The following is a 25,166-nucleotide window of genomic DNA, read 5'->3' on the forward strand; positions in this document are numbered from 1 at the left end:
GCATTTTTGCAGCCCATGACTGACACACAAAATACTTTTGCTGTATGGCTGAAATTGGATGCTTTTCTTATGTTCTAGACTACGGAGTATTTCCAGCAGTGGTAGCAGGCACAGGAGGAAGTTGTGACAGGCAAGTCTGAACTGGAGGGTGACGGAGTGAGGCAAGCAGGTGAACGGAATGGCTCCATGCGCAGGGAACCTTCCCTGCCCTAAAATAAAAGCTTTCTAGCACCACAGACCCTCTGCATGTTCCTTGGTGTGAAACAGGACTCAGCTGTACTGAGGCGGTCACCAAACACCTTCCACTTTAGGTGCTACCCAGGTCTCCAAAGGCACCCACTGTGAGAGCTACTGCACATTATCTTGGGAGAACATGCATCCCCCCCCCCCCGCCCCGTGGGTCCATACTAGCGGAAAAAGCAGGCTGTCCTGGTCCAAAAGGAAATGTCATTTGGCTAGCGAGCCAATGGAAATCTCCTTCTGCGCGGGGGGGCTTTGCAAAAAGGGAAACTAAAAATCAACCCCCCCTTCCCCAAGACCAAACCCTCATCCTTCTTCCTTGAGAAGTTGCCCCAAGTCACAACTCCCCTTGGGCATCAGGCACCACTGCGCTGGCCCACCTTGCTGGCCCAGTGTGTAAGCTTGGTCCCTCACTCACACATCCAGAAGTCCAGCAACCTCCAATCATAATGCAAGAGATTCTTTATTTCAGAGAACTTTTTTTTAAAGTGCCACCCAAGAGACAACGGGGGCCACAGCCCTCCTCTCCCTGAATTTACACGCATCAGCAAGGGGGCATTTGTGACTTTCTGAGCATCTTCCAAGGCAATGGACTCCCTTCAAAGAGGGCTGCACAGAGCTGATTGGGTGGCTAAGGAGGGGCCGGAGGGGGAAGAAGGAAGTCCAGTGCGGAGCAGGGCTTGCTTCAGCAAACAAGGGAGTACGAAGTCCATAGATCCTCCCCTCCCCGCCACTTAAGAGGAAAAGAAATCACAGAAGAAACCGTCAGAGGTTACTCGCCAGCACTCCCATGACAGACACAGGCTGGTGAGGAGGCCCTTTCACTAGTTTCTGCCTCCCAGAAACACTTCCAGAAGGTCAAGGCAATCTCAACAACCAGAGCCGGGCAATTTGTCTCTGCCCGCTCCACCACAAACCTCTGTGGCTTCACCTTGGGTTCCCTGCCTTTTCCTGCACACCTGGGTCCATTTCCACCAGTCCTCCAAGAACCAAACTGTCCCCTGATGTCTCCAAACCTCCTCTGGGCAACAGGCATCTCCCTCCATAGCTATCCCTCCTCTTTTGCTGAAGAATCGGCAATACTGAGCCCAAGCTGGAGTGCTGCCCCTCCCCAGCTCAGACTCCACCCTTCTTCATAAGGGGGGATGGAAAAGAGGCTCCAATGGCCTTGGTGAAGGGAAGAGAGGACCGACTGGGGGGCTCCTCCGAGACTTCATGAGCGCTGTAGAGACCTCTGGAATCTGGACACCCCGGGCAGCGTGGCATTGCCCCTGCAGTCCACGTACTGGTAGTTCTCAAAGGCCAGCTGTTCCGAGTGAGAGAGGTAGGAGCACGTCAAGGTACCCCTAAAAGCGAAAGACAAACAAACCCTCAAGAGGCTGCTGCAACCTTTTGCCCTGTTGCTCAGATTGCTGGGACCCAACCAAAGCTGCCCCCCTTCCAGCCAGGGCTTAATTTGCAGTCAGTCCCCCAAGTTGTTTTCAGTGTTGAGGCTGAGCTGCAGAATTTGGGAAGAAAGGAGAGCCTTTGAACATGTACAGAGTACAGGGCTTCATCTACACAAGGCAAAAGAAGATTCCTTCCCTCAGCCATGAATGGCCAACCCCCAGGCAACTTCAAGCCGGTATTCCTAGGCAGAGATCAGAGCCCCGGCACAGCCGCATGGAGCGAAGTCTCCCTTCTCCTTGGGCCCACCCAGTGCTGATGTGAACAGAAACTACCGTCTGAAGATCAAGGCACAATGAGATATGGGCAAGGGGTAGAAGCTGCAGGGCCTGCCTCGTGGGCTTAGAATCTCCATATGGGGGACAAACACTGGAATAAGAGCCAGAGGCTGAGGGGGCAGGAGAGCCAGGGGGCAGCTGAGGACAGAGGGAGAAGAGGGGAAGCTCAGAAAAAGCAGGAGAATTTGGTCTTGGAGGAGGGAGGAGGAGATCGCCTGGTGGATGCTGCTCTGAGCAAGAGGGGAGGAGGTGGAGAAGGGGCAGGAAGAGAGGCTGGATTGCCAGGAGACTCTGGGGGGGTGTGGAGCCTGGGGGATGGAAGCTGAGCATTGAAATAAAGGGGTGCTTAGCAATGGGTTCACCAGCTGGAAGCAGCTGGGAAAGGGAGAGCTGTTGAAATAGGAAGCAGCCTCCACAGAAGAGGAACCCCTGCGAGTCCCCTGGCTGGCAGCATGGGGAGGGGGTAGAAACACAGTTGCAGAGAAAAAGGGACACTTACTGTATGTGCAGAAGAACATTATGAACCTTTATTCTGGACCAGGTGCAGATGTTGCTGTGGGAGTGAAAAGGGGGTCCACTTTTAGGCTGCAAATGCATCACTCAGTAAAGATGAGACGGCAACAGTAGACACACTTTCCTAACACCGACTGGGACAGCTTTGCCCATCTTTGGAGGTAGAGACATTGTCACTGACTGACAAGCAAGCAGGGCCTCAAGCTCTACTCCGAGGAAGCAAGGCTACGAAGGCCCTGCAGCAGCGCCAGAGCCAGGCAGTCCTGGGTGAGGCGGACTCAGCAGAAAGCAGGGACGGCTCACCCCATCTCTCCGCAATACAGCAAACAGCACACTCCCCCCTCCCCACCGTTTCCTAGCAATGCAATGTCCACAGACCGCCTCTTCAATCATCTGTGGGGAGCAATGTGGGGTGGAAGAAGCACGTCAGGAACTTCTTCTGGGGTTGGTGTGGCTGAAGTGAGCTTCTGGCCCCACCAGCCTCCTCTGGCCTCCCACAGAAGGTGTGCTTTGCCTTGGGGAGGGCGCATGTACATCACCTGCATGGTCTTTCTTGCTCAGCTAATGATGCTGCTGCTGGGCCCCTTCGGCTTCTTTGTGCACCACCCACATCTCAGCCCCCTCAAAGAGGCAGCTATTCACACATGCTGCAGGCTGGAGCACGGTTCCTCAGCAGAACTCCACTTCTGAGGCCTCCATGCAGGCCCTCGGTACAAGGGGAGGATGCTCTGCTCTCACTCTGGCTATATCCTTCTTCAAGGATAGTGCATGGATATTGGGGTGCTGGATTTCCTGGGGCTATTTGACCAAGGCCATGTAATGACAGCTGTTCTCCACACAGGGGCAGTGTGGGGATGCCAAGGATGACAGTGGCAGTAGGAGAGCTGGCAGCCAAGCTAAGGATGCCCTGAGAGGGTGTGGCAGCATTGCCACAGCAGCTTTTGACTTGACTACTCACTGAGCAGAGTGAAGGCTACATTATCCTGGCACTGGACTTTGCACAGATGCCACCTGGCACAATGGGGGGTCATTGGATCTCCCTGTGCAATTCCAGATGCCCCTTGCCAATGTGCTCACCCCTTCCCTTTCTCCAACAAGGCTGAAACAAGGAAGAGCCCAGCTTTGGCTCCCTCCCCGTCCTTTAAAATAAGTCATAGGAAACCAAAGCCCTCAGCAGAAACCGAGCCATTTTCAGTCTCTCTCTGACATTGGCCTGAGCCTTGGGATAATAACAGCCAGCTGTGACATTCCTTATTTGGCAGTCACTTTATGTTACTGTAAGAGGGAACAGTCCACAGCCTCAAACTGGATTCAGAACAAACTTCTACCAATGAAGGTTTTGCTTCCCAAAACTTCCGTAAGTATTCTCACACTTCAAAAAAAGGGAGAGAATCATTTTCTTTCCTCCAGCTACTCTTTCCAAAGCCATCTGTTCGGGTCTGCAACGTGTACATTAGTCAACAGGTTGGAGAAAAGCCAAACAAGGCAATTAAAAGACACCACTTTAAATCAGCAGGCACCCTTACTTTATAGACCCCCTTCCCAGCATTTCTCAGATGAAGATGAATACTTACTAAGTATTATTGTCCAGAATTCTACTGGAGACCGTGTAAAGGATCTAAGAATAAAACCACAGAGAGAGAGAGAGAGAGAGAGAGAGAGAGACAGAGAGAGAAAATGTTCACCTGTAGCTGGTCTTTATGCAGCCGGCATGTTCTAGACATACAATGTAGTTGATGGACAGTAGATTCAGATCAGACAAAAAGGAAATACTTCTTTACTCAACTAGTGATTATGATGTGAAATTCACTGCTGGAGGACATAACAATGGCCACTGGCATAAATAGCTTTAAAAGGGGACTGGGCAGATACATGGAGGACCATCTATCAGTGACTACTAGCCATGGTGATTAAAGGGAATCTCCACATTCAGAGGCAGTAAATCTCTGAAACCCAGTGAAAGGAGGCAACGCCAGGGGAAGGCCTCAGCCTTTGTGGCCTTTTGCTCCCCCCCCCCCCCGCAAGAGTAACTGGTTGGCCTTTGTGGGAGAGAAGATGCTGGACTGGATGGACCACTGGTCTGATCCAGCAAGACTCCTCTTAGGCTCTTACAAGCTCACTTAGCTTGGCTGGGCTCAGTCCTCACCTGAGCACCTTGCAGGGGTTGGATATGTAACTTGGTCACTGCCGTGCTCTTCCCAATCACCAGGGCCTTGTGCAAAACCTCAACGTCCAGATGAGCCACGTGCACCGTGTAGAAGTTGTTGTTTGTGACATTCAGCATGTTCTAGACAGAGAGACAGAAAGGCTGCAGCTATGCGAGGTGGGAGTCCAGCAAGGGGCACCCTGAAGAAAAGCAATGAGCTCATTTCGGCAGAAGTATGTAAGGGTTCCCCTATTGGGCAGGTGCCTGTACACCGAAATGGCTGCAAGAACAGCTTTGGGGAGTGGGTAATGCAGGCCTGGGTATCTTGAAAAGGCAGGTGCAGCAGAATCTGGCCAATGATCTCCTTCAAACCTTTCCACTCCCACCCCCGCCTTTGAAAATCAGCAAGAGCCACCTCCGCCAGAATGCCTGACCTGACACAAAACATGGAATTGGCATGATCTGGATTCTCTGCACTACAACACGAGAAAAAAACCCTCTAAGGGCCACCCTGGTACTCTCCCTAATTCGGCTTCATCAGCCTGACAACAGCACTAGCACAACAGAGGGAGGGAGGGAAGAGTCTGCTTTGCTCCTCTCTCTCTTCCCAATGCAAGCCAGTGATGCAGTGAAACTGACACGCTTGGATGGTTGACAGCTTCTGATTGTCAATTTTGTTCTCTGTTAAAAAAACACAAACCTTTTTTGAAGAAAAAGCTAGAGTAAGCTGTCAGATCTGCAGAATTATTTTTAAAAGATCAGCTATCCATAACATTAATACATATGATCATATCATAGTTTCTTATCTTTTTTTTTTAAGTATGGAACTGCAGGGCAATGACAAAGCACCCTTGGTTACTGAGACCCGGGGATTCTGTTTTCTGAGTGTTCCAGATACATGAATATTTTCTCTCTGTTAGGATGAAGGCAGGTCAATTAATGCCACTTGACAGTTCTGGAGGTGGGACGGGAGGGGCAGACAAATGTCTCAATGCCCGAAAAAGCCCTGAGACTAAAAATCCTTTGCAGAACTCAAGTCACGGGCCCTTATTGTCCTGCTCACAGCACTGCAACAAATGCCTTCACTCAATTCTGGAGCCCTTCCCTTCTTCCCCCATATTAATTTAGGTCCAAAACTTTGGTCTAGTCCAAAAAGTGCATTGTCTGCATCTTTAATTGGTGCATAATATTTCGACTAAGGGCTATAGCTCTTAGAAGGCTGGTGCACCTTTTAAACCTCACTTCCAGTGGGATCTCCTAGTAGGGTTGCCAGCTCCAGGTTAGGAAATTCCTGGAGACTTGGGGGGAGGAGCTTGAAGAGGGCAGGTCTTAGGGAGGACAGAGATCCCAGCAGGGTATAATGCCATAGATTTCAACCTCCAGCGCAGCCATTTTCTCCAGGGGAACTGATCTGTGTTACCTGGAGATCAGTTATAATGCCAGGAGATCTCCAGCCTCCACCTGGAGGCTGGCAACCCCATCCCCTGGTATGCAAGGAGGCTTGGCTTAGTTCACTCTGATGGATTTTCTTAGCAAACTTACAGTGGAAACAGCCAGATTTGAAAAGAGAGACCAAAGTTACTGAGCGTGATTAGGAGAGCTGCTGGATACTGTCTGTGTATTGCAGAACGGATTCATTATCCAGTGTGGCATATTAGTTAGTATCAGAGCAGGATCTGGGAGATTCAGGTTTGAATCTCCCACTCTGCCACTAAAGCTCGCCGGATGACCTTGGGCCAGTCAGACTATCTTAGCTTAACCTACCTCACAGGGGTGTTGTGAGGATAAAATGGAGGAGAGGAGAATGATGTAAAAATGCTTTGGGTCCCCACTGGGGAGAAAGGCCGGGTATAAATGAAGTAAACAAATAATTTCAATAGTTACAGTAGAAAGATCTAAGACGCTCAACTGCTTGCTAACAGAACAAGGCTACTGGTCAAACACACCCAAACAATTGATTTGGAAATCTGTTTGCAAACAAAGATGATTCTACTACACATGGAGTCGATTGCAAAATGTAACGTGTGGCAAATTCCAAGCACTCTTTTGTTTTGTGATGGCTTTTGACTGAACAAACCTGTGCATAGTCTTAGTTCTGTACACCCTCCTAGTAGTGAGCAGCTCTTTCCTAAATTATCGATCACGAGCTCCATCTTAGATTTCATAGATCAAGCAGAAAGAAAATGCTGCCCCCCTTCAATAAAAGCATCAGGAATAAAATGCTGGTACCCTTTGCTGCAGTGAGGTGTGTCAGCTATTCTGCCTCCCTCTAACACCCCCTTTTGGGTCAGGCAGAACCCCAAGCACAAAGGTTACAGAAAAGCTCAGAGTGCAGCCTAGAGAGCCACTTTGGGGCCCAGAGTTACACAACCAGCGCTCTGACCAGTCAGACATTCTTGGGAATCCAGGGGGCAGAGCGAGGCTCCCATTAGCCTAGCTTGAACAGAACCCAGTTGGGGACGCTTTGGCCACCTGCTCCTTTGTTATGAAGAAGATCAAGTGTAAACAGGAACCAACATTCAGCCTGCAGCCCAACTGAAATGCCCCTGCCCAGCAGCATGAGAAGCAGCAGGAAGGAGGGCGATCTGGGCACATGCAGTGCACCTTCTGACCACTGTGTAGTGACCACCAACACTGTGTATGATTTGAAACTAGAAAGGTTTCTAGGTCAGAGAGACATGTTTCTATAGCACACTTGAGCTCTGGCCATTCTGTCCACAGCCACCCCTTGCACAAAAACACACACGCACATTCACTCTATACACCTATGATAACAGCGTTTCCCCACAGCAACCGCCTGCCAGGTACTCACAGTCATATTGAGGAGGATGCTGTAAGTGGAATTGTCGAAGGAGATAGCAGAGACACTCAGCCCTGCCGGGACCACAGCGATGGAGCGGGGGAACAGGAAGTACATCATGAGACATGTCAGCAGCAGGCACATGACCACTGTGATGGTTACGTACAGCTTCCTGAAAAGGCACAGGGCAGGCAGAGGTCACTGGCAGCAGAAGCCCATGTGGGAAACCCCCTCTGGTCCCACATCAGGGTGAGTGTGGTTAAAGTATAGGGGAGGGAACCAGCCCCTTGAACTTACGTCCGCCTGGGCTTCAGTCGCTGGTCCCCATATGGAATGAGGGCCACAAGCTGTTGTTCTTGCTCTGAAAAGAGGGCAGAAAGTCAGGGAAGGGCCTGGGAAAGCAGGTCCACAGAACGTCTCAGGGCAGAGCGGGACAAGCTCCTAGAACAGCCTGGCTACAGGTCTGCCATTTTCAGGGCATGAGGAAAACGACCAACTGCTTGTGCAACTGAAGGGGTCTTGGGACACCCTGTGTAGGCACATAGGAGAAGTGCTAACCCTACAGAGAAAGGCGAAAGAAGTTGCAGGCTCTTATGCTGGCTGTTCTAAAGACAGGCACATTGTAGGACACCCACACAGGGACCTGAAAACTGGAGTTAATCCAAAATGGCAAACAAGGAACCATTAAGACAGGCAATCCAGCTGAAAACAGCTGATGAAACCACCATGGAACGCCTTGCACAACGTGCAATTAACCTGAGAAATTCACTGCCACAAGAAGAACATAATGAATGTAAGACTGAATAAGAGATTATTCCAAGGCCGCCAACCACAGCAGCCAAGAACTTTCCCTCTGCATTCAGAGAGAGAATGCTTTTGTTTATCGGAGGCCATGGATTAAAGGCAGGGGACAGCTATCAGGTATGCTGTTTGTGAATTGCCCCTAAAGCATGTGGGTGGTGTATGGCAGCAGACAGGATGGACCATCGGTCTTGACCAGCAGGGTGAGGCATTTATTGTCCCAAACCACCTTGACAGAGCTTGGCCAAAACAAGAAAGGGAGTCAGCACCTACCTCGAGGGATCCTTCCAGTGCCCTGGCAGGTTGGGCAGGTGACAGAGCCCCGGCTGGCAACGCCGGCACAAGGCACACAGGAGACACCGGCAGGATCTCCGCCATTGATGCTGGCATAGCAAGATTTTTCCCCCTCCGTGCACTGGCCCTTCTGCAGGATTGACTGGCCTTCTCCTCCTGCATCCTTCCAGGCAAGCAGCTTCCGGAACCACGACGGGGATTTATCCATCGCTTGGTGGCACTGTCTCACTGCCACACGGAACAAAACAATATTGGCAGGCATCAGACAGAGGAGCTCTGGACCCCAAAGGACAGTGCTGAAGTGCCAACATGCAAGAGGTTCTGGGGCTTGTGCCACGACCGCATGAATTGTGCCACGCCCCATCCCCCAGCAGCACCCTCCCCTGCTTTCAGGCTCCCTGCCCACACAGATCCTTCCAATCCAACATCCCGTTGGCACCCTCCATTTCTATGCTCACACAGCAGTGAAACACTCACTCCTTCAGCCTTGCCCCCACCGCCGGATCTTCCTTGCCACATGTGACCAAGGATGGAGGCATACACTCATTGTAGACCATTTCTTAAAAGAGGGGGTTGCTGTTCAGGGTGTGCAAAAGTTCAGACTATTGCCTCTAGCTAAAACAGGTTTGTGCATTGATTCAAAACTTATTTGACTAAAGGGGACACAGCAGGACAAACGGAATCCTCAGGTACATCATGAGATGCACAACTTGCCTCGTAAGCTTGAGAGCAGCACCTAACTCAACTCTCTTATTCTGGGGACAGTAGCTGGTTGCTGAAGACATTTCAGAGATCACAATACTAATGTGACATCTCTCCCCCATACGCACCACCCTCCCTGCCTCAGTCCCTGCGCCTCCTTCCCCTCCGCTCACTTCTCCATCCAGGCAAATCCTGATGGATTCTGCTGCTCTCAGGACTTCAGATTGATGGGTAGAGACAAGAAAGCAAGGGAGGAGCCCTGAAGCTTAAATACCAGGAAACACTTCCATTGAGACCCAGCCGAACTTGGGCCAGGGCTCAAGGCATGTTTCCAGCTCTGACTTGCGGTGTGGCCTTGGGCAAGCCACTCAGTCCTGCCTGACAGGGATTGTTCCAAGGACAAAACTCCAGAAAAGAATGATTTATAAGGCATCCTGCAATCGATCTGGAAATAACAGACCATCAAAATACTCAAAGGATGCCCCCCCCCCACATGATTTGCATTCCTTGGCAGAGAGGCAGATTAGGATGGATGGGGATTTTCCCATCTTCTGGGAGCGACTCCCCAGAGAGGACCAACTATGGTCAGGCATGAAGGCCCTTCAGTGCTACAGCAGGACACTCTTACAAAAGAGGGCCTTTTAAAAGGTTCCTGGATTTGGGAAGAGACTCGGTATTTCTAAGATCTCTTGACTTTTTTTTATTGTAGCTTGATTGTTCCAGAGGGGAAGCCTTGTGCGTCTGTAACGACAAGATAAACCAGCTTTTAGGAATCAGAGCTTACTTCGTCAGAGGCACAAAAGTGTTGACCCATTGAACTGGCCTCTCTTCGTAATGTCTCCCTGCCTGCTACCTTCCTGTAATTTGCAGCGTTTAGCATACAAGTACCTGCTTAAGAGACGAGCACTCCATACTTCCGATGAAGTGAGCTCTGACTCATGGAAGTTTCTCCTGGGGTCCTGTTTTGTTCTATTGTAACTTGGTCTGTCTTTTTAAGTCAATGTTGACTTATTTTTCATCTTGGGTTTGTTTGCTATTGGTAGTGCTGAGCAGTCAGTCTTAAGGAAAAACAATCTGCAAACACACACACACACTCTGTTTTCTCTAATAATCATGAAAAAAGACAGAGAAAAATGTCTTAAGGCTCTGAGACAGGAATTGCACCCACCTGATAGAGAGGGAGGCAGGATCCAAGCGAGGTCACTCCCAGACTTTCCCACCAAGGCCAAGCATCAGAAGGAAATGGCAGTGTGTATGTTGGGGGGAGGGCGGGATACCAATCCCACAATGCAGGTCTCCCTCCAAGCAGCGCCAGGCACTCACATGTCAGTGCTGTGCATTGCACCTCAAGGCTACCCAGGACTGCACTGCAAGGCAGGGAAAAAGAAAGTGGCTGGAGGCAGGAGGAAGGGGGAGGTGATCAGCAGGTTGTAAGTCATGCTGGTTGGCTGCCTCCCCCCCCCCCAACTCTTGGGATTGCACTGTGGCTCTCTTGTGTTCCAGTGCACAAGCTCACCATAGGGGGAGACAAGGGGAAATTCCCCTGGCAACTCTAAAATTTTTTACAACATCCAAATTTAGATGTTTTACAACATCCCCAAGTTAATCGTTAATGTTGTTATCTCCAAGGAATTCACCCACAGGATTTGCCTTTCAAAAGGCAGCCCACCAAGTTTTTAAACACCCAGCAATTCAAATGGCTACATCAAAGTCCAGACCTGGAATCTGATGGGGCTGCTCAGAGGCCAGCCTCCAGGACCAATTGAAACCTCCCCCCACCCCCAGCCAAAGCCCCTGGCTGTATTGCGCTTCTCCAAGGGTGGAGGGGCCATGAGCTGTGCTGCTCAGTCCTCCTCAACCATTCAAAGGTGTTCCTCTCTGTGGCTCCGCCTAGTCTGGAAGGAAGTTGAAGTGCTGCCTCTATGGAGCAGTGGCGGAAGAGCAAGGATTGAGGCCTGACAGCCCCCTCCCCACCCAATTGAGGACAGGGCTGTCATGCCACATAGGTGGAGAAAAGGTACACTTTAATGGGGCCAGGAAGTCCAGAGGTGCTCAAGCCCAGGCTGCAATCCCTATTAATAAATTGTAGCTCATGCCCGAGAAAATTTATAGAAACTTATTTGCTTGTATCTACGTATTGTCCAGAACTTGTGAGACTGGCAGGAATCAATCAGGAGCAGCATTAGAGCAGCAGTCTTAAGAAACATTCTGAACTTCTGGGCCACCCAGCTCTATCACATCAAAAACTACCAGTTCCAGAGTTCCTTGTGCACAGGCAGGAAAGCGGGAGGGTCACCTGCTAGGAAGATCAAAGCAAAGCACCATAAGACAGTGGGAGCAAGTGCCGCTGTTTCTTCTGGTAGGATCGGCAGGCCCAAAATATATGCAAGTGTCTAATTCCCACACAATCACAAACACACTCGCTCCCTGCTGCCGTGTCTGGTGGTGGCTAGAATTGCAAATCAGACAGCCCGAAATGTAAGGAAGTAAAAGGAAGGGAACAAAAATAAGTTAAAGGAAACCAATCTATGTTCCAGTTTTTCATATCTGACAAGGCCTTTCTGCAGTCAGGCAACAATACAGTAACTAGGGAAGCAGATGAACAAAATCAAGATGCAAATGTTTTTCATATAGAGACAAGAATTTATGGAGATTAATTTTCAGTGAAGCATGCATAGCCTTACAGGTTTGTTGCAAGCTAGCACTCATCAAAAACTGCAGGTGTTCTACAGAGGGGCAAGAATGGTTAAGCCACCTAGACACTTGGTCTATTGAGTGCAAACTTGAAAGAGGAACTGACTTTGGGGAGCTGGCTCATGATTTTGCACTGAAAAAGGCCAGGAAAATAAAGCTTTGAGTTAACTGGCCTAATCCTTTCAGTTACCTCTGTCCATTAGAATTTTTTAATGACATTGAAAAGATCATTCTTTTTTAGTGACCAAAAAGGTGTAAAACAGCAGACTTGTACGACTCTCACGAGGGGTGTTGTTGTCATCAATCAAGAGCTATGGATGCCGGTATTTTTCAGAAAGGGAGAATAAGTAACAGCAGTTCCCTAACTGAAACAAACTTTCCCCCAAGGTTCATGAAAAATGGGATGACTGTAGGGGGGGTCGGGGGGGCGTTTTGCAAGAGCGTTCTGGGCCTGAACAAAAATACTACCGGGGCCCTGGGGGAGGGACAACAGAGACGCGAGTGATGCCAACCCCCCTGGAGAGCTTCAGCCAAAAAGGCAGCCAAGCGCCCTCCCCCCCCCCGCCGCTCCCCCTTAGGTCGGGGTCCCTGTGGGAGCGCCAGAGGGGAGCCTGGGCTGGGCTCCCACAGCGGCAGCAGCTTTTCCTCCCTGCGAAGGGGGTGGAAGCGGACAGGCCGCCAAGCCCAGCAGAGCAGAGCCCAGCAGAAAGAAACAGGAAGTTGGAAACGGTCGCCGAAGCCGCGCAGGAGGGGAGGGGGGGCTCCATTCCGGCGGCGGAAGCGGGACCGAAAGCGAAAGCGCTCCGCTCCCCACCCACCCCGTGACCGGAGGAGGCGCCGCCGCCCCAGCCGCCTCTCAGCCCCCCACACCGTACCTGCCACGCTTCCCGCGACGCGGGCGAAGGGGCGCTTCGCCGGGGCAGCGGCCGCAAACTTCCCCCGGGGCGCCTCCGCCCGGGGCTTAACACGCGGGACTGCCGGTCGCGGGCTCTGATTGGCCAGCGCCCGAGCCCGGCGATTGGCTCCTTTTGGTAACTCCCCCAAGCACTGGAGAGAATGTATACAATGTAACATAATGTATGGATTCGGATGTAAAATGGGGACAGGGTAAAAGCCGGAACGAGACGGAACAGCCCGGAACGGGCACTAAAGAAATGCCAGTGCCGCAAAAAAGAGGGGGATGTGTTAGAGATACTCCAGAACAATATTTTAGAAATGAAAACTCTAGACTGGCAACCCCTTAAGTAACCCGTTCCATGCCAAAAAGCTCCCGGAACAGCACAAAACAGCCCGAAACGGGCACTGAAGAAATGCCAGTGCCACAAAAAACAGTGGGATGTGTTAGAGACACTCGAGAACAATATTTTAGAAATGAAAACTCTGTACTGGCACCCTTCAATTAACCCGTTCCATGCCAAAAAGCTCCCGGAACAGCACAAAACAGCCCGGAACGGGCACTGAAGAAATGCCAGTGCCACAAAAAACAGTGGGATGTGTTAGAGACACTCGAGAACAATATTTTAGAAATGAAAACTCTGTACTGGCAACCCCTTAATTAACCCGTTCCATGCCAAAAAGCTCCCGGACCAGCACAAAACAGCCCGGAACGGGCACTAAAGAAGTGCCAGTGCCACAAAAAAGAGGGGGATGTGTTAGAGACATTCCAGAACAATATTTTAGAAATGAAAACTCTGGACTGGCACCCTTCAATTAACCCTTTCTATGCCAATATGCTCACGGAACAGCACAAAACAGACTGCAGTTTTCTGCAGACTCGGGACTGAAAGCACACCCAGACCATGTTTTTCGCTTCCCTCCACATCAACAATTATCTGTTGGTAGCCTGGGACTTAGCCTCAGGCGAAGAGGAGTTACCTGGCTGGATGCTCCAAGTAACAATAAAAAAATATGTCCTATTTTTTCAGTTATTTATTTGTTTATTTATTTGAAAAAAAAATTAATAGATGTCCGATTAATATATATAATAAACCAAAAAAAGGAATCCACTTTAAGGATAGCTTCCCATAGACCAATTCATTAGAGGGTCAAAATGAAGGTGAGTGCAAAAATGATGCGAAGGGTGTGTGTGTTTGTACAGTGAACAGTGGATTAATGTGAACAAAATCAGTGATGCAAAAATTCGTGACAGCTTGGTTGGAAAGCTGCATGAAGTATTGGTATCTGAAGAGGGTTTTGACTAAAGTGTCAGCAGGTGCTTGGAGAGACGGTTCAAGCATACAGGAGGGAACAGCAGAGCTGATTTGAAGAGAAGGAGACTGGGTAAGGTTGCAACCTCCAGATACAGCCTGGAGTTCTCCTGGAATTACAGCTGATCTCCAGATAAGAGAGATCAACTCCCCTGGAATAGCTGCTTTGGAGGGAGGACTCTATGACATTATATGCCACCGAGGTTCCTTTCCTTCCTAAACCACACCATCCTCTGATATTACCCCTAAATCTGCTGGCACAAGCAGGAGTCAGCAACTGTAAGACTGGGGAGGCTGAGGATGGTGAAGCAGCAAATATCATACTCTAGAATGTAACAGATAAAGGGCTTCTAAGCAAGATCAGGTTTGCCATTATGGCCTCTAGGAGAAAATTTCCTATGGGATGGTGGTCTCGAGTACCACTTGTCTGCACACAACACACACACACATCAGTGCCCAGGCAGCCAGGAGGGCCAATAAGGCTGGCTAGGCAAGAATCGGCGGGGCGGGGGGCGTCGGGGGGAGCGGCGCAGCCGCGACCCCCGGGGGGCCCAGCTGTCTTTGTCTTTGTCTTCGTCTTCGTCTTCGTCTTCGTCTTCGTCTTCGTCTTGAGGGGGGAGGGGGAGGGGGAGGGGGAGGGGGGAGGGGGAGGGGGGAGGGGGGAGGGGGGAGGGGGGTTCTTTATTTTTGGCAACCTCTTCCACATGCAAAACGTTTGTGGTACAAAGTTGTAATGTTATAAAATGGTAAAAATTTCATAAGATTGTAATTTTACTAACAATCTAACTCAAATAAGTTTATAGATAATTCAAACAGTATTGCTTTTATAATCATATTAGGCATAAATATTAAACATAACTTTTAAACATTAAGTAAAAAGTATTAAACACTCGGTAGAGATGGGTTGAAGGTTTTATCTTAAATCCTGAGCAGCTTGGAACCTTCAAGTGACAACTGAAAACATGTTTCTCTGTTTTAGAGAAACTGTTTTTCAGTACAAAATAAACAGGATGTATGTTTTTGTTGCACTCTCCCAACCAGGAGACAGACTCCTCCTAAGAGTTTAATGGCTTCTTTCATTAACAAACGCTACTCGTTTTCATTACGTGAGGTATCAAAATATAAATGTTTATTTAAATAAAACATAGAAAAATAGAACAGATGAACGCAACAAGAATTAAGTTTCCTAACATTTCTTAATGAAATCTAACTCAGTCAGATTAACGATGAAATGCATTCAAGTTACCGTAGCACATATTACAAGGGTAAGTTTCCTGCCTAGATCTTCATGAGATTTCTTTTGGCCAGAACCCTGATCTGCTATTTGGATTACCATTTTTATATATTATCTTATGCAGAAATCTAAGATCTTTTCATATGATAACAAAGATAAATATCAAACCAATCATAATTTAATTCTTTTTTACTATTTCCAATCATGTGACATTCTACCTAGCCAAAAGTACCACTATGCCCAGCTGTAAGATAAGAGATATGGATAGTAAAAGTGACAAGAAAAGTTACATGACCAGATCATCCTTGGTCTCTGCTAACAATTACAGAACATGTATCTGATACTGTTCACTATTTTTAATTGGCTCTCAAAGATAAAGAAGCACCAGTTATACACCATACTAGAAAAAGAACTACAGTGATGTTCATACAGTGTTATTTAGAATGCATATGTTTCACTAAGTATGTGTTCTAAACCATAATCAGCAGTCTACTGGTTTGAATCCCACTACTGACATGAGTTCAGTAGGTGGCCTTGGGTCAGCCACTCCTCTCAGCCCCAGCTCCATTGTGGGGATAAGAATAACACTAACTTGTTCACTGCTCTGGGTGAGGCACTAATATGTGTAGAAGAGCGGTATATAAGCACGGTTATTATTATTATTTATATTTCCATGACACCATCCCTTGACCTGTGAAATTAAGTATTTTGATAAATATGAAAGTGATACCAAATATAAATGCATTGCATAATGTGTGAGTGTACATATACAAACTTTAAAAATTGTATTGGATAATACCGCAAAGCATGATTACTGAGAAAGCTGCTTTCACTGCTTTCAGTGTGGAGAGCTGCTTGTAGATCAAAACAACCTGACGAGCTGTCTTCATGCAGAGCACGCTTGATTCTCTTGGCTTTCAATTCTGCTTTCGTTCAGCATGGGTAAATCGATGTGTCAGCAGTAAACATTTGTATCACTCCTCTCTGAATGACCTTTTAAATTTTACTGCCTATCGTGTCAAAGCAATTAAAATTAACAATACAGTTACTAAGCTGCTAAGATCAATTAATGGCTCTTAGGTTTTATCTATTGATCTAGTGACATCTTCAAAACCCACTGGTAACAGACTATACACACTTCTCTTCTATCCACAATATATACACAAGGATTAATTACATATTCTTATCTTCTAAATTACATATTTAAATGACATATTCTTATCTCCTAAATTAATTAGTCAAACTCTTACATCAAGGATTGGTGACAAGTTGTGGACAGACTACGCTTGGACAGAATGTACACTGAGAATAAATGACATCAAACAAATTGGAAACTAAATAAATCACTTTTATTTAACAAATAAATTTCTTCTGAAGTCTCTTTAGAAATTAAACAATAGAAACAAACTATGTGGCATTCCTCAAATCCACGTGTAGGATGCTATGGAAGTGATACTTAGAGGGAAATTAATCTCCGTTGCCTCCTGTCATGAAGAGCAAAAAGAAAACATTAGAAATGAAATGATATCTAGAATAAGAAAACTAGAAGATAAACACAAAAAGGCCACCCAATCTATAAACTTGCTTGCATGAAAATTAGAGGAAAAAACCTCCTCACATTCTATACAAGCTATTAAAGGCACCCAGGAAAAACTCAAACTAATTCTGTAAAATTAGCCGATGTATTTGCTGAATACTACCAAACCATTTGTACATCAGACAATCCTGACATTAATCATATTTTAAATTATTTATCATCACAGGAAATTTGAAAAAAAAAACTCACAAGAACATAAACAATATCTGGACCAACCAGTCACAACTGAAGATGTTACAGTCACTATCAAATCCTTGAAAAAAATAACAAAGCTTCATATAGCAAGGGGAACTAGACAAGGCTGTCCCCTTTCCCCATTTCTGTTTGCCATAACTATAGACAGGGCCGGTGCTACCATTAGACCAACTAGGCAGCCGCCTTGGGCACAGACCTCAAGAGGGGCATAGTTTTATACAGATTACTTTCTTGAAAAAAATGCAACTGAGAAAACCTATTGAGCACCCCCTAAATGGTCCTGTCCACAGACATCAAGCAGCTCAAAAGCTCACCTAACGTTTTTATTTATTTATTTATTTGATGTATACCCTGCCCTCCCCACAGATGGGCTAAGGGTGGCTAACAACATTAAAAAAATACATTAAAATCACAGAAACATAAAATCAATATTTATTTAAAAATGATTAAAATAGTCCAGGAGCAGGCTATTTAAACAAATATTGGGAGTCCGTATACAGGCATGGCAGATGGCTGAGGGCAGCTCCGGAAGAAATGGTGGTCTTAGATGGAAGAAGAAGGACACTCGCTGGCACTCAGCCAAAGGCCCAGCAGAACATCTCCATTTTACAAGCCCTGCAAAACTGTAACAGGTCCCACAGGGCCCAGATCTCCAGCGGGAGAGCATTCCACCAGGCCAGGGCCAGGGCAGAAAAAGCCCTCACCCTGGTTGAGGCCAGATGGATGTCCTTTGGGCCAGGGACCACCAGGAGTTGCTTGTCTGCAGAGTGCAACACCCTGCAGGGGACGTAATGGAAGAGGCGGTCCCGCAGGTACGGAGGTCCCAGTCCATGAAGGGCTTTAAATACCAAGGTTAACACCTTGAACCGGATCTGGAACTCCACTGGAACCCAGTGCGGCTGGCACAGCACATGATGAATGTGCGCTTGGATGGGCGTTCCGGTAAGGACACATGCCGCTGCATTCTGGATCAGCTGTAACTTCCGGGTCAGACCCAAGGACAGTCCAGGATAGAGTGAGTTTCAATAGTCTAGCCTGGAGGTGACCGTTGCATGGATTACTGTAGCCAGGTCCTGTGGTGAAAGACAGGGCGCCAGTTGCCTGCCCTGTCGAAGATGAAAAAAGGCAGACCTGGCAACAGTCATGACCTGGGCCTCCATTGAAAGTGTAGCATCCAAGGTCACACCCAGACTCCTCACCATCACGGAAGGTTTCAATTGTACCCCATCAACAGCTGGGAGCCGGTTCCCAGCTCGATTGCCCCATGATCCAGACACAGAACCTCTGTCTTCAGGGGATTCAATTTCAGGTGACTCTGAGGTAACCATACCGTCACAGCCTCAAGACCCTTGACCAAAGAATCCAAAGCAAGATAAGACTGGCCATCTGTAATGATTCCAAGTAAATGTGTGCACGTATCTTTAAATGCTTGATGAGATAGGTGAAGAGTGGGGAGTGAAGGAGATGGATGAGTGAGTGATATGTGTCAGGCTATGGCATTCCATACTTGATAGTCTGTTTCACTCCCTTCTGCAAGAAGACGAGGTCTTTTGATTTCAAAAGGTTTATTGTGAAAGACAGCATTCAAGCCCAGACGTGCATATTCCAGGATTAGAGATCCTGGCTGAGCAAATCGTTGCTAGGAATGAATCATAGAGCAAAGGTTGTTACATTTCACACTCCCAGAGCCCAGCCTCCCCCCCGAGTTCATACAGCAAAACTTCTCAGAGGTGCGCTGAGCTGGCCAAGGTCGAAACAGCAGATAAGACAGGATCCTTTCCCATGGAATCGGCTCCTTGCAGGTGTTGCCTGGAGGGAAAGAAGTCTAAACACTACACGATTAAATATGGCGTTACTTAGGTTAAAACAGTTTCTGACAATATGATTGGTTGAGGGCTGAGAGGGTGGGTGGAGTGAATGCAGTTTGAGACGGAGAGTAGAGAGAAAATTTTTAGTCAGAAGAAACCAGGCTAGCTGTGTGCTGCCTGAATATGTTGAAGTGTTTATGAGAGAAATATAACCTGTGTGGAACCTGAACTGAGCATGTTTGTGAAAGGACACTCAGTCAGGGAAAGAGAGGCCAGCTGTGTCAATGAGAGTAAATGAAGTAACTTTAAGAACCGAGAACTACGTTTATGAAACCGATACGCTTCTCGACGAAATAAAAGTTTATTTTTGTTTTGCTATATCCCAGTATAGCTGTCATTGCTATATCCCATTCTTATCTTCAGGGCCACATAGAACCACGAAGGAGCCTGACGCTTAGGAACGTTACCAAAGGGAAAATTTAAATAAAATATCTTGGAATAAAATATTCCGGGTGGCAGCAGACTACCCAGAGGGTTAAGGGATAGATTAAAAGAAAAATCTACCCTAAAGAAAGTAAAGGTCATAACACCATCCATCAGCAGATAGAGCTGAGTGTCATCCGCATACCAGTGACAACCTAGCCCAAAGCTGCAGGCTAACAGGGCAAGGGGGCACATATAGATGTTAAATAGCATCGGGGAAAGAATCGCCCCCTGAGGGATGCCACATACCAAAGAATGGTAAGCAGACATCTGTTCCCTGAGTGCCACTCTCTGTCCTAGATTGTGAAGGAAGGAGTTCAGCCACTGCAGGGCTGTTCCACGAATCCCCACATTGGCAAGGGAATGGGTCAGAAGATTATGATTGACCATGTCAAATGCTGCTGTAAGATCTAAAAGTATCAGCAGTGCCGACCCACTCCGGTCCAGCTGTCGCCGCAGATCATCTGTGAGGGCAACCAGAGCCGTCTCTGTACCATGGCCAGGCCTGAAGCTGGACTGGAATGGATCCAGGATAGAGGCATCACCCAGGCATACCTGCAGCTGTTCCGCTACCGCCCTCTCAATTACCTTACCCAGGAACAGAATATTCGAAACTGGGCGATAATTGGCTGGATCAGCAGGATCCAGTGATGGTTTCTTTAAGAAGGACTGCACCACTGCCTCTTTCAGTGAGTCTGTAAAAAACCCAGAACTCAGAAAAAGATTAATGATGTCAGCTAACGGTGCCCAAATCCCATCACCACCACTTTTCACCAGCCATGATGGGCATGGGTCCAGTGAGCTCGTGGTAGGTTTCACAGCATGAAGGACCCTGCCCACCTCCTCCTGGGAGAGTGGCCTGAATTGATCTAATATCAACCCTGAGGACGACCAAGGGGCCTCCAGTACACATACTGCATCAACTGTGGTGGACAGATACCATAAATGTGTTGGAATATATGTGTGTTGCAAGGTCTGAGATTCACTCATTATGGGGTTAATGTGTTTACCTACCATGCTATTGTTTAAATTGACCTGGAAGGGGAACCTGGCTCAAAGCCAATAATCTGCAAGCCCAGAAAACTTGAGTGTTTGTAAACTGTTATTGGTCAACAGGTCAGGTGATTTTCTTTCAGGGTCAAGAAGACAGAGGAAGAAGAAGATTCTCCATTCAGTTATCCCAGCTCTTTGTTTGTAACCAGTAGTGAGAATGTAGCTCCAGGCATTTGTTATTTTGTAGGCAATCCTGTTAACCTTTCTTCCTTTAGAAGTAAATGATTTTAAAAGCTAAACTCGTGTGCTGACTCTCTATTGATTCAAGATCCATTGCACCTCTGAAGAAAAGCTATTTTTTAACCTTTTCCCCCAACAAAGTGGACCAGTTGAAGTAATTATTAAGGTGAAAAAGATGCTAGCGATTCGTGTATATTGTTCTTTGAATAACAGCAGTATGGTATGGCTTTGGATAGGCAATATGAGATCATTAACTCTCAAAAAAGGCAAACCTTATGAGTTATATCATCCTGCTTTCAGATAATACTGCCAATCATTGCTGCATCTCAAAATAGTCTAGGAGACTCAAAATTATCTCAGAAGTCTCAGTCAACTTGAGAGGAACAATCCTTACTGAAACTACTCCTTTTTAGCTCTCCAGAGAGCCAGCTAAAAAGAAGAAAGCAAACAAAGTAACTGCAGACAAAAGTATCTCCTTTTCAAGTACAACATAATTCTCTCTCTCATTGTCTCACAGCAAACATGAGAAGGGGGTGGGAGTAGAAGACAGTCTGTTGTGCCAGCCAGGAAAAAGGTGGGGAAATAGCTTCCAATGCTACAAAAAGAAACTTTTCAGCAACTTGAGGAAGCCAAGCAAGAAGTGAGAAGGAAAACAAAAGGGAAAAGGTGGGAAACTGCCTCCGGAGCTAAGAAAAAAACCCACTTCATAGAGCAAACTGTATCCCAGCAACACCAAGAGAACAGGCAGAGTGGAAAACACTAAAATCTTCACAGCTATTCTGCTGTGTCTGGAAAGAAACGGGCAGAAAGTCAGCTTCATGGCTGCAATAAAAGGGAGGAAAGTAGGGAAATTCTGCTGTAGCAATGCGCAGAGCATACTTGCTGCAGAGGAACAAGTGCAGGGAAAAATACCTCTGCACTAGAACCTACAACTATATAGTCAAGCTTTTAAGGTTTCCTCAAAATCTGAAAATCCTTTAAAGAGTTATGATGACCTCATCCAATCCTTAAGGCCACTTTTGGTAGGTGCTCGAGAGGGAAAACTGGTCAAGACCAATTTGTCATCTAAACCTGGGTTTGATCAGAGCTGTATTTGTGCTAAAAATGCTTTAATCTATGCCTATAAGTTAGTACTGAGAGCTGATGAAAAGACCAGACAAGATGCATATCGTTCTCTTTCATTTTTAAAAAAGAAATATAAATCACTGGTTGCCCGCTGTAAGAAAGAACATACCAGAAAACTGTGGGCCAATATAATTGAAGCAGCTACGAGCAAAAACTCAGTGGTGTTCTGGAAACTAGTGTCAAACCGCGCCTCCACAGCCGCCTCCCCCTTGGCTTCCTCTATCCCCCCCAGATAAATGGACTTCTTTTTTCGAAAAAATGTATGATGATCCTATTCAACCCCCTCCTGCCCTAACAATAGAAAATCTGGCCAAATGCCCCCCAGTTCATGCCGAAGAAGTAAAAGCTTATATTAGCCAGTTAAAGAATGCAAAAGCCCCTGGGCTTGATGGAATATCTCCAGAATTACTAAAAACAAATAAGGACTGGTGGGCAACTTTCCTAGCCTCCCCATTTACTTATATTGATGAAACCGGCTACATCCCCAATGATTGGGGAATGGCTATAGTAGTCCCCTTCCATAAGAAGGGAAAGAAGGAGGATCCATCCAATTATAGACCAATCAGCTTACTAAGCATTGTAAGCAAGTTGTCTACGAAACATCTGCTGAAGAAATTTTTAGACTGGCTAGAACAGGAGGAAATAATTGCTGATGAGCAAGCTGGGTTTAGAGCTGGCAGGTCAACAATAGATCACTGCCTAGTAATGCAAAACCTTGTAGAGAAATACGCTACAGGAAACCAAGCATCACTTTACCGGGCATTTGTTGATTTAAAAGCAGCTTTTGACACAGTCTCTAGAAATAGACTTTGGAGGAAACTGCAGGCCTCCTCTATTGATAGGCGACTGCTGTCCCTTTGGGGGGCTATGCACAAGCAAACTGCCTTGAGTAAGGTGCAGCCGAATTGGGCATTTGACTGACCCCATTCAAACTTACAGGCAGGTGTGCCTTCTAGCCCCCTTTCTGTTTATCTTCTGCATCAACAATTTGGTAAACCTTTTGAATGCCCCTGAAGTGCATCCTCCCAAATTAGCAAATAGGCACATTCACGTACTGCTCTATGCAGATGATGCTGTATTACTTTCCAGGACCCCCATAGCGCTGAAACGAGCCCTAAAAAAATTCTCCCAATTCTGTGATACTGAACACCTTCTAACTAATTACCAAAAAACTAAGATCCTGGCTTTCGGTAAAAATCCAAAGATCAGACAATGGGAGCTTCAGGGGCATCAGTTAGAACAACTTACCAGCTTCAAATATTTGGGTGTAGTTTTGCAAGCCTCAGGTACCAAAACAATACATAGCAGCTTCATTGCTGATGTGGGAGAAAAAACAGCACACGGTATACTGAAATTCTATCGATCACAAGGGGGGCAGTATGTACCGGCTGCGCTCAGATTGTTTAAAGCCAAACCATTGGCCCAATTAGTATACGGATCATTCTTGGGGCTGCCATCCTCCTCTTTCTCTCAACTTGAGAGAGTGCAGTCCAAATTCCTTAGAGCTCTATTACAAGTGCCCAAATGCATGCCTAACTCATGGGTTAGACTGGAAACAGGAATGTTAAGGGTAGAGGCCAGAATCACCATCCTTTCAATTTTCAAATGGCTGTCAGGGTGTCTAAACCCGCAACGTCTGCTCCCTCTGTTATTCCAAGACAAATTTCAATCTAATTGGCAAAAGGCAACTCTGAAATCCCTGGGAAAATTGGGTCTTTCCCCTCAAAGTTTGCTAGTCATGGGGTTAGACCGAGCAAAATCACTCATTAAGCAGAGAGTGACAGACATTGAAAGACAAACATTTTCTTAGAGCACCAGGTTTTATTTCTTCAGATACTACTAAATATATTGCCGCTCCTGCAGCCTATTTTTACTTTCTTGAATCCAGTAACTCCAGAAGGGCATTTGCTTTAGCTAGAAGTTCAACTCTACCCTCTGCCGTTCTGGAAGGAAAGTTTAAAGCTGTCCATTACTCTCTTAGGCTTTGCTCCTATCCCCTAAGAGAAACTGACTCAATGGAGCACATCTTCTTCAACTGCCCAAGTCATAGTAAAATTAGAGCGGAAACCATCAGTCCATTAGTAGAAAGATTCCCTGGAAGTTCAAATAAAATCAAACTTGATTATCTTTTGTCTGATCGGAATCACCAGACACCATGTCAAGTAGCAAGATTCTGTGCCCAGGTCTACAAGCAACGTAAATCACATAAGGCAGCTTAAACAACTAATTTATGATGATCTTATTTTTTTACTCTTATATTTATTCATCGTTCTTCCCCAGTATCCAGTCTCAACTGTTTTTAAACTGATTTGCAAATGGTTTTATATGTACCGGTCGCAGACTGTAATAATAAACTTGACTTGACTACCTCTGCACTAAGAACAGGAGAAATACCTGAACCTACTTCATGGGGTGAAATATCCTAGCTACCACCAGAAGAAGCTGAGAAATGGAGAAAAGCAGAGGGTGTGGTGTCGGTGTTGAAGAGAATGATAGCAGATTGAAAGAGCTCCATCCCTCCCATGCCGGAAATTTAAAATTTATGTTGAAAGGGTAAAGTAAAAATATTTACCCTTCCAACGTAAAAATACACTAAGAGATCCGAAAGGCAGATTCATATTTATTAAAGGCACTATAGAAAACCAAACTTACACATTTGGCTCAATTTATGCCCAAAAACAAGACAGCCTAATGAAATTCTAAAACAAAGTTCATTAGAATACACATGTATCACTTAGTATAATTTGCTCTAAACCATATTTTCATGACAAACCCACAGAAACAGCAGCAACATAATCTAAGAGTATAATGGAAAGCAACAAACAGAAAGAGAAGGATTAAAAATATCGTGCTCACCAGGCTGGAGGCAAGTTCTGACGACAACAGGGCCAACAACAAAGATTCTCAGGTCAAACTCCATGGTCAAGTAACCAAAGTCAAGATTCCAAAGTCAAAGACTGTGACCCACCAAGGCTCAGGCAGCCAGAGCCTAAGAGCTCACCAACAGCCAAATCCAGAATGCCACAATTCTGACTAGCTAATCCCATGCTAGCTGCGGCCTTATAAAGGGAGTTTCTCCTACAGGTGAGGCTGGGTTCATTAAGCTTCTTTCTCCAAATTGTCTCCAATTTAGGTAAAATAGGACATATGGAGTTCAGCTGAAATGGAAGGAGATCTCCAGGTACGGCAATCATAATATGGAGGGTCCTCAGTGGGGTATAATTTGTAACTCTCAGAGTTCTCTAGGTGGGTTGGCATCAATTGTCAGGTAGTACCTATGTGGGGTATAATTCCAACTAGGCCAGCCTAAGAAGCCTCCATGTTTCGGAGAATGTTAAAACCTGTCATTTGGAGATCAGTTGTAATTTGT

At 46.7% G+C, this 25,166-nt stretch overlaps 1 protein-coding gene across 4 annotated transcripts; it reads right to left on the bottom strand.

Moving 5' to 3' along the window:
• Positions 1-684: 684 nt before the first annotated feature.
• TMEM106A (transmembrane protein 106A) lies at positions 685-12,879 on the bottom strand. Of its 4 annotated transcripts, XM_054995641.1 has the most exons (11): positions 12,790-12,879; positions 10,389-10,587; positions 10,109-10,294; positions 9,849-9,961; positions 8,498-8,746; positions 7,721-7,784; positions 7,436-7,595; positions 4,624-4,764; positions 4,052-4,095; positions 2,464-2,517; positions 685-1,586 (listed from the first exon to the last, which is right to left on the bottom strand). In XM_054995641.1, the coding sequence occupies exons 5-11, from the start codon at positions 8,724-8,726 to the stop codon at positions 1,454-1,456; spliced, it is 825 nt and encodes a 274-aa protein (XP_054851616.1). In that variant the 5' UTR covers positions 8,727-8,746; positions 9,849-9,961; positions 10,109-10,294; positions 10,389-10,587; positions 12,790-12,879; the 3' UTR covers positions 685-1,453. The 4 variants fall into 4 exon arrangements, with proteins under 4 accessions (XP_054851616.1, XP_054851614.1, XP_054851612.1 ...); XM_054995639.1 differs by lacking the exon at positions 9,849-9,961; XM_054995637.1 differs by lacking the exons at positions 9,849-9,961; positions 10,109-10,294.
• Between the last annotated feature and the right edge of the window lie 12,287 nt (positions 12,880-25,166).

Source organism: Eublepharis macularius, chromosome 12, assembly GCF_028583425.1.
Source record: "Eublepharis macularius isolate TG4126 chromosome 12, MPM_Emac_v1.0, whole genome shotgun sequence".
Lineage (NCBI taxonomy): Eukaryota > Metazoa > Chordata > Lepidosauria > Squamata > Eublepharidae > Eublepharis > Eublepharis macularius.